General features: G+C 35.6%; 1 protein-coding gene across 5 annotated transcripts; it reads right to left on the bottom strand.

The window, feature by feature from the left end:
- Positions 1 to 1692: 1692 nt before the first annotated feature.
- On the bottom strand, positions 1693 to 8975 carry LOC111947874 (uncharacterized). 5 transcript variants are annotated; one of them, XM_023958252.2, is made up of 10 exons: positions 8666 to 8975; positions 6139 to 6208; positions 5581 to 5667; positions 5412 to 5510; positions 5234 to 5341; positions 5050 to 5163; positions 4866 to 4979; positions 4682 to 4795; positions 4546 to 4611; positions 1693 to 2833 (listed from the first exon to the last, which is right to left on the bottom strand). In XM_023958252.2, the coding sequence occupies exons 1-10, from the start codon at positions 8741 to 8743 to the stop codon at positions 2613 to 2615; spliced, it is 1071 nt and encodes a 356-aa protein (XP_023814020.1). In that variant the 5' UTR covers positions 8744 to 8975; the 3' UTR covers positions 1693 to 2612. The 5 variants fall into 5 exon arrangements, with proteins under 5 accessions (XP_023814020.1, XP_078808458.1, XP_078808460.1 ...); XM_078952332.1 differs by lacking the exon at positions 5412 to 5510; XM_078952334.1 differs by lacking the exon at positions 4546 to 4611.
- Between the last annotated feature and the right edge of the window lie 648 nt (positions 8976 to 9623).

Consider the following 9623-nt stretch of genomic DNA (forward strand, 5'->3'; position numbering starts at 1 on the left):
AATTGGACAGAGTAAAATATAACAAATACAGACAAAATCAAACAAATAGCACCAGGAGATGTCCTGAAGACACCCATTATTTTACATATAAACAGTGCAGTAATACATCTACAAAGTTAGCTTTTGGTAAATCAAAACAGGTTTGTAGTTTTATCAACAGGTGGGGGGGTAGTTACAGAAATACTTGTAGAGTGCTCTCAAATGTTTGACTGATTAAACATAAATGTCACTTGCATTAGTCAGACAAATCTTCTGCAATCTTTTTTTTTTCAACTAGAAACATTTTTTTTGCCCTTTCCTGACAACTTCTATTGTTTTTCCAGTTTTTAACCTCCCTTAAAAGACCCATTCCAATCTCTTTGGTATTTCTAGTTCTGCAAATGCTGAATCCTAAAAAGTAAAAAGACCCTTGTTTCAAGAAAATTGTCGTATTCTCTGTCCTGCAAGAAAAGCAATCTTATCAAAAAAAAAAAAAAAACGTGTCCAAAAGCAGAATCATATTTGTTTTTGAAAACATGTCTTAGTGACCGGAGTTTTTTCTTAAATAGGAATTCTTGGTTAGACCATTTTTCTTACTCCATTGGCACATGTCTTTACATATTTAAAGAAAATCTGCCTTATTTCTACAGGACCTAATGTTGGACTGAACATGTTCTTGAGAGGAACATAAACAGATTAAGCTGAAAATTGCGTTTCTTTGATCAATTTGTTGTGAATCAGGAGCAGACCAAAAAAAAATGTGTGTGATGTAGAAAAAACGCTGGGCGGGCTACAAGCTCTGTGCTTCGATCTCTACGCAATGGGGAGGGAAAGGGGGCGAGTTGCTGCGTTCCAATGGTCCCATCCACAACTGAGGCAAACTTCACATGAACTACTGTTGCTCTGCAGAAACTATGTCCTAGGTTTTTGGATTTTGGCTTAAAGTGGCATAATCTTAACTGAAAGACCACTGGGAACGCTTTTAAAATGGATCAAAAGATGATCTGAGTGGGACTTTAACACTTTTTCAAGTTTAAGTCTTCAAGCGTTCATGCAAAAAACTGTTCTTTAACCTCCCCAAAACATTTGATTTTTTTGCCCTTTTAAATTCTGAAGCCCCCACTCACGTCTTGCCCCAAAAAACAATTCAGTGTACACCGCAGTTGCAACTCTATGCTGCAAACTTAGCATGGCTGTGAAAGTGTTTCTCCCCTACAAACTGACTGTGGAAGAGTCAAACACAGGTTTTTACCTCCTAACACACACACACACACACGCACACGCACCCACACACACACACACACCCACACACACACACACACACACATTCTTGCACATACTACATAGTGAGGTCCAGGGAAATCGCCAGAGAAGTGAGGACCAGCCTTTCTGGTTCACTTACATGAGTGTAAAACGCCCTTTTGGACACCAGAGGTCGTCCTTTTTAACAATATGAGGTTAGATTCTGGGTAACATTAAGTTTTTGATAAAAGTTTTAAACTGTGTAAGTGAGGACCAGCATGGAAAACACACTCCAGGTTTTTAGTTTTCCTGTGGATGAAATATTGATGTTAAAACTTAATTCCAGGAGAGAGTTATGGTACAAAAATTCTTTATAATCAATTCTACATTTGTTTTAAGTAATTGATTTTGCAACAATTGATTGTAAAACGGACTATGCATGCTTTCAAAGAAAAATAAAATTCAATTACAGTATTTTCAGGCTTTTTCTTTATTGAACACCTTTTAACAGCAAATCTGCTCATAGTAAAAAAACATAAATCCTTTAAAAAAGCATAAATCTTTTAGAAAAACAGAAATCTTTTGGAAAAACAGAAATCTTTTAGAAAAACAGAAATCTTTTAGAAAAATATAAATCTTTCAGAAAAACAAAAATCTTTTAGAAAGATATAAATCTTTTAGAAAAACAGAAGTCTTTTAGAAAAATATAAATCTTTTAGAAAAACAGAAATCTTTAAGAAAAATTTAAATCTTTTAGAAAAACAGAAATCTTTTAGAAAATTTAAATCTTTTAGAAAAACAGAAATCTTTTAGAAAAATTTAAATCTTTTAGAAAAAAAGAATTCTTTTGGAAAAACATTAATCTTTCAGAAAAACAGAAATCTTTTAGAAAGACTTAAATCTTTTGGAAAAATATAAATCTTTTAGAAAAACAGAAATCCTTCAGAAAAACAGAAATCTTTTAGAAAAATTGAAATCTTTAAAAAAACTGAAGTCTTTTAGAAAGGCTTAAACTTTTGGGAAAAATATAAAACCTTTAGAAAAACAGAAATCTTTTAGAAAAATATAAATCTTTTAGAAAAACAGAAATCTTTTAGAAAGACTTAAATCTTTTGGAAAAATATAAAACCTTTAGAAAAACAGAAATCTTTTAGAAAAATATAAATCTTTTAGAAAAACAGAAATCTTTTAGAAAGACTTAAATCTTTTGGAAAAATATAAAACCTTTAAAAAAACAAATCTTTTAGAAAAATGTAAATCTTTTAGAAAAACAGAAATCTTTTAACAAAAAATAAATCCAGAAACATAAATATATTGCACTTAAAAATAATAGAAATTGTGCATTAAATTAAGTAACATTAAATTAAAAGAGCAAAACAGGATAAATAATCCTAAATCATATTTTTCTTTTTCACTTTAATGATTTCATTGTAGACGAAGTATCTTATATCTTTCCATGACCTGTTTTTTAGTTCAGGAGACTCCTCGATGCAAATGCTGCAGTCAGTTTTTCCTGGTACCCTTCTAAGTCCAATAAAGCCGGCCATCTTTTGTGTGACTGCAGTTCTCTCTTCTTGGCTCCATGGCTTCTTAATGATTGCTCTTGGCAATTCTACAAATAAAAAAGAAAGCAAAAGAATTGAAGAAAAAATCTTGCAAAGTTTGTAAACAAATTTATAGTTTGAAAAGTCAAATGTTCTATTTTTCTCAAATCTCTGTTATTCTCAAAGTAGCTTGGGTAAATACATGACTACAGTAGGTGACCAAATATGTTCATAACATTTTCTTCAAAAACTAAAAATAAAACACAACCAATGCTTGAGTCTTAGCCCAACCTTCTGCAGATTTCATCTTCTTTTCTGTAAAAAGCAAGACTCAGACATTTATTTTACTTAAGCTTCCGGCCCTTCGGCTTCCCCTCTGACTGCTAAAAAATACTTAATAGCGAGCACCAACTAGTTCCAATGGTTCCTAAGTCACTATAGCCGAAGTTTGTGACCCTGCATGGTGAAATGGCATCAGCTGACTCAGAAGCGGCCAGAAAATATTCTGATAGCTGAGGAAGAAAATCATGGAGAATAATTATCATCTGGATGAATAAATGGTGGATGAACACGGCCTCTTCTGGAGGAAGCCACGCTCAGAAACACGCTGCTGTCAGACTGACGCGCCATGGCCAACGCTTAAATCTGCAGGACCTCTCGCACTTAACTGATGAAAGAGGAAACACGGCTCCTGGTTTTAAGGCACAGAATGACAGAGAGACAGTCCTAATGTGTGTTATAAATTACACTACGGTCTATTTCTGTGAATAAAATAAAAAACTATTTATGTTCAGCAATATTCCAATGTTCTTTAATGAATGTTTCACAAAGCATTAAACATGTTTCAGAAGGTTTTTTGATGTGGAAGGATCGGTGACGGGCATTCTTCGGCCGCAGCAGGGGGTGGGGTTGGGGGGTGGTTCTCCGTATTCACGGGTGTGTCTGGTCCCTATGGTCCCTAACCCCAGCGAATATGGGGGGAATACTGGAAATAATTAAAGATCAGTACAGTATTCCCTCCATATTCATGGGAGTAAGGGACTGGAGACACCCAAGAATCCACAGAATCTGCAAATACAGGAAACCACCCCAACCCACTGCGGAAGATTGTCCGTCACCGATCATTACTCATCAAAAATAGACTGTACCGTACTCTACTTTATAACGCACATTAGGAGTGTCAATCTGTCTCTCTGTGCCTTAATACCAGGAGTATGTTCTTCCTCCTTCATTAGTTAAGTGAGAGCTCTGCATCTCTTCGCCGCGAGGGTGTTCCACGTCCCGCTGTGCCACGGAGGAGAAGTGCTTTACTTCACGTGGGTGTGATCTGATGCACAGAAGTTTACATTCAAATGTATATAATGTATTTTTGTTTTATGCATTATGCATACATTTTAATGTAAAACACTAAAATTTGAGAATTCATTTCCATTCATTTTCTATACCCTTTATTCCCTTTCGGGGTCACAGGGCTGCCGGAGCCCATCCCCGCCACTTGGGCGAAGGCAGGGGATGCCCTGGACAGGTCGCCAGTCTGTTGCAGGATTTGAAAATACTTTAATTTAAACTTTAAATGGACATTTTTAGATGAAATGTTCTCTTAAACTTGTCCTTTTCACAGCAATTAGAAATATGTTTATATAGACATACTGGAACTCATCTTTTGTAACCTGACCCTGCCTCTGTTTGCCTGCCAGCTGCCCGATCGTTGCCTCGATTTTTGCCCACCCGTGTCTCTCCTCCGAAGATTTTTTTTAAGAGGTAAGATCTCCAATCTTACCTCTTTTCTTTGAAATCAACTTTTTTTTCTTTTGTCCACCAGAACTTGAGACCTGCCCGCCTCCATCTGAGAGAGATGTAATTAATACAGGTCTTAAACTACAGTAAATAACTGAGGTTTTCAAAGCTTAACGTACCATCATCGTCATCATCATCGTTATCATCATCGCCACCACGATGTTTCGGTGCATTCCTTTTGGTGAGTCCTTTTTTCTTTCGTCCACCAGAGCTTGAGGCCTGCCCGTCTCCATCTAAGAGAGATGTAATTAATACAGGTCTTAAACTACAGTAAATAACTGAGGTTTTCGAAGCTTAACGTACCATCATCGTCATCACCATCGTTATCATCATCGCCACCACGATGTTTCGGTGCATTCCTTTTGGTGTGTCCTTTTTTCTTTCGTCCACCAGAGCTTGAGGCCTGCCCGTCTCCATCTGAGAGAGATGTCATTAATACAGGTCTTAAACTACAGTAAATAACTGAGGTTTTCGAAGCTTAACGTACCATCATCGTCATCATCATCGTTATCATCATCGCCACCACGATGTTTCGGTGCATTCCTTTTGGTGTCTCCTTTTTTCTTTCGTCCACCAGAGCTTGAGGCCTGCCCGTCTCCATCTAAGAGAGATGTAATTAATACAGGTCTTACGCTACAGTTAATAACTGAGGTTTTCAAAGCTTAACGCACCATCATCGTCAACGTTATCATCATCGCCTCTACTCTGTTTCGGTGTGTCCCTTTTGGTGTCTCCTTTTTTCTTTCTTCCACCAGAGCTTGAGGCCTGCTCGTCTCCATCTAAGAGAGATGTAATTAATACAGGTCTTACACTACAGTTAATAACTGAGGTTTTACAAGCTTAATGCACCATCATCGCCATCATCATCGCCATCATCATCGCCACCATGATGTTTGAGTGCATCCTTTTTCTTTTTTTCACCAGAGCTTGAGGCTTGCCTGTTTCCATCTAAGAGAGATGTAATTAATACAGGTCTTACACTACAGTTAATAACTGAGGTTTTACAAGCTAAATGCACCATCATCGCCATCATCATCGCCACCATGATGTTTGAGTTCATCCTTTTTCTTTTTTTCACCAGAGCTTGAGGCTTGCCTGTTTCCATCTGAGAGAGATGTAATTAATACGTTAATACATTATGACCTGATGAGATATAAATCTTGTTTTAGTTCAAATCTTTGTTATATTTTAAAGGCCTAAACCATGCAAAATCTATTTTTAGAGCATTTGTGTTTTAAAATGTTAATTCCTCACTATAAAAAAAACCCAAAATGGTATTTTGATCCATTCACACATTTCCGAGTATTCCTCTAAAGACCTGAACTCTGACCATCAGCCCCTCCTAACCCACGTAAATAAGCGCATTCTAGCGAACTGACATAGACCAGTGAGAACAGCCCCTTCTAGGCAGAATCTTCGCTGCCAGCACCCCCCCTTCGTAGGCTAACACAGACCAACTTTTAGGCCCTTTAATGCTGCTGTATCATTACATGATGACCAGTGGTTATCTGCATCAAATCTACAGAAGGAAGTAAATGTAAAAAGCAAACAAAAAAAATCCAAACATCAGTCTTACCTGATGAGATGCATTCTTCAGCTGTTGTATGGCATTCAGTTCGATCAAGATCTGCCATAGCAGCCTCCAACTGCAGGACAGAGAAAAAAAAGGCTAAATAAAATTGTTATTGGCAGCCTGAATTAATATAGGCTGCAAATAAAAAAATACACTTAAACCATGAACTTCATGAAGTGATGAACTTCTTTCAGTTCACCACTCTACTCCCCTCCTGAGGTTTATATTTGGTATATTTAACACATGAAAACAAAGTCAATAGCAGTACATAAAGGTGGACCTGTGGGCCATATGAATTCAGAGGATATCAAAGCTTCATTAGGTTGACAACTAAACAAATAACATAAAAATGTACATACACCAAAAATATTTTTCATCTGCTAAAAAACTGCTGCAAATTCAGTAAAACTAATATAAAATAAAGTGACATCAGGTAAAATTAAAGCCATAAGCGGCGTTGTATGGCCCGCAGATGCAACCCGCCTTCCGCGCCCAACTCTTCGCACCACTGCTGCCCTCACCGCCCTCACTTGCCACATTTGATCAAGTCTAGTCAAAACTGCTTACTCTAATTATTCTAACTATGCTATCTATGCTAATGTAGCTAAAAGTGCTAGCGTAGCTAAAAGTGCTAGCGTAGCAATCAGCGTCATCAACTCTCTCAGAAAAACACATTGCTCAAAATGCTAATGATGCTAAGTATGCTAGCTATGCTATTTTGGCTAAAGTGCTAGCATTATGATCAGCATCATCAACTCTCTCAGAAAAATATATTACCTAAAATGCTAATTATGCTAACAAGTCTAATGTGGCTACAAGTGCTAGCATAGCGATCGCTATACGTCATAAGATGGTAAAAAACCCACTTTTTTCAAAATGACTGCTTATCTGTTGATTTTATCTCCATAGCAACCATTTTGTGTTTTGGTCGCCTCGGAATGATGAACAGATCGACGTTAGTTTCAGACGAATCGGTAAAAGTAAACTTTTTGTTGTCCTTATCAACAGTGGTTTTGTGCTAGACACGCCCAGATTCCTTATATGTCCATACCCAGTGTTTTTCAATGTATTCAGTTTCAGGCATGAATGCATGCATTCAAATTTTCACAGTATTCCATTGAGCAACATAAGAGTTATAACAGTGCGCCACTTTGCTAGCTCACCACGTGCACGCCGTTCAAAAACTACAACTTCTAATTCCAACAGCATGCCATTGAAAAGGTTTCAAGATGATCGATGAAAATTCCAACGACAAGTTTATGTTTGAATCCGGTGGTAAAGGTGTTTTTTATGGAAAATTCAAGATGGCGGCCTTTTCCAGGGGTCAAAGGTTGACGAAACTCCAGAGGTGATTGTAGACTTACGCTAGGGAGTTGCGAGTCAAATTTCCTAAAAAAAACAATCGCTTGAAAATAAGTTAATTTTTCCATATTGTGTAAAACGCAAAAATCTCAAAATGGCAGATTTTGGCACAAAATGGCCGCCAAATCATAGGTCATGTCGCCATCAAATAATTAGGCCTATTTGAAATAAAGATATAAATTAACATTCATTGTACATAAATTATGGGAGTCAAATCTACAACAGCTAAACCATGGGTCTGAGAAATCTAAAAAAAATTATTAAATATATAAAAATGAATGAATTTTCAATGTTCACAGTAATTAAACTATCAGAATATAATATTTTTCAATAGAATATCTATCAATTTTGATATATTTTAATCTGACAGGAGCACATTCAAGTTCCTTTGAAAATAAAATTGTGTCAAAAAATATCCTACAGCAGTCCATTTATTGGCAGTTGTTATAATGCATTTCTCCCAATTAAGAACTTTTCTTCTAAACAGAAACTGCTGGTTCAACATACGATAAGAGTGTGTTCTTTAAACCTAATCTAAATATAAACAGTTTTGATAATAGATTTAATCATCGTTAATCATCTGACCTGTGCATTTTGGAAAATTGATAAAACCCATAAGGCCTCTTAATTTAGTGTCATGTCAGGTGTGGTTAAAAACAGATTTATTAAACTATTAAGAGATAACCAAAATAACTCTAATATGGTAACAACATGTAACTTACAAACCTATTATTTATGCTCAATAAAAAACATATTAGGCTACTTAGAAGCTCCATGTAAAAGCTCCTGCTGAAATAAATCAAATAGAACAACTTAAATTCATGACTAAAACTCAAGAAAGATGATTGAGCACCCCCCCCCCCCTTCTCCCATGCACCTGGCTCTTAGCTGTTGCCGTGCAGACTTACTTCTCCTCCCCCACTGGATGAGCTTGTTTGAGCATTTTTGTGAGTTATAAAACTCTCAGTGGGAGAATAAAAAACAAAATAAAGATTCTCAGCTTAAAGAGTCAAATTTTTAACATAAATGAGCTGTTTAAAAGATTTAATAATCTGCATGCCCTGGTTTTCAATCATAGCTTGTTGGGTTTCAATTAAAAATAAAATATAAATTGACAAAAACAAACTATTTAAAAATACAAAAAACATTAAATAAATTGTTTTCTTACCTGTGCCTTTTCATGCCTTATTTCACACTCTCCATGGTGAGTCTGCAACTTCTTGATCCCCTTTTGAAAACGCTCCATCTTGTCACTAAGCAGCTCCCTGCAGGTGTGGACTTTTGCCCTCACTGCTCTCTGGCAAAGCGCTGTGATTGGCTGATTCTGATGGGCCCATTAATTGAGCGGTGGAGGAGGGGTGACACCCTGCTACTTCATGAAGCCTAAAACTCCTCACTGAGTTTCCAGATATTGTTGGCCGTTTTTTCTTTTCAAATTAAATAGATAGATCAGAGGTGCTCACACTTTTTTGGCGTGTGAGCTCATATATATATAGACATATATATGTATCTATATATATATATATATCTATATATATATATATATCTATATATATATATATCTATATAGATATATATCTATATATATCTATATATATATATAGATATATATATATATATATATATATATATATATATATATATATATATATATATATATATATATATATATATATATCTATATATATCTATATAGATATATATATATATATATATATATATATATATATACAGTAAATCCGCGTTTTTCGCGGGGGTTATGTTCCAAAAAGAACCCATCATGGGCAAAATCCGTGAAGTAGAAACCTTTTTTTTAACAATTATTATACAATTGAATACTCTATTATACATTGAAAAGAAAGAAAAAAACATTTTACAGGCTCAAGCATTTGTATCACAAATAAAAGTACTTTAGAAACTTTTTTCAACAAATAACTTCTGTACTGTACTGTCAAATAATAATTTTAATCATCGATGTGAACAGAAGGGTTCAAATTGCAGAGATAAGCACTGCCCACCGCGACCCGAGTAATTGGATTAAATGGGAGAAAATTTAAAATGATTTTGAAAAAAATACAAAGTACAGTGGGACAAAATAGTGACTCAGGTGTATTTCACTGCTCTTC

This window comes from Oryzias latipes, chromosome 9, assembly GCF_053564925.1.
Source record: "Oryzias latipes strain Hd-rR chromosome 9, Olatipes_Hd-rR_3.1".
Classification (NCBI taxonomy): domain Eukaryota; kingdom Metazoa; phylum Chordata; class Actinopteri; order Beloniformes; family Adrianichthyidae; genus Oryzias; species Oryzias latipes.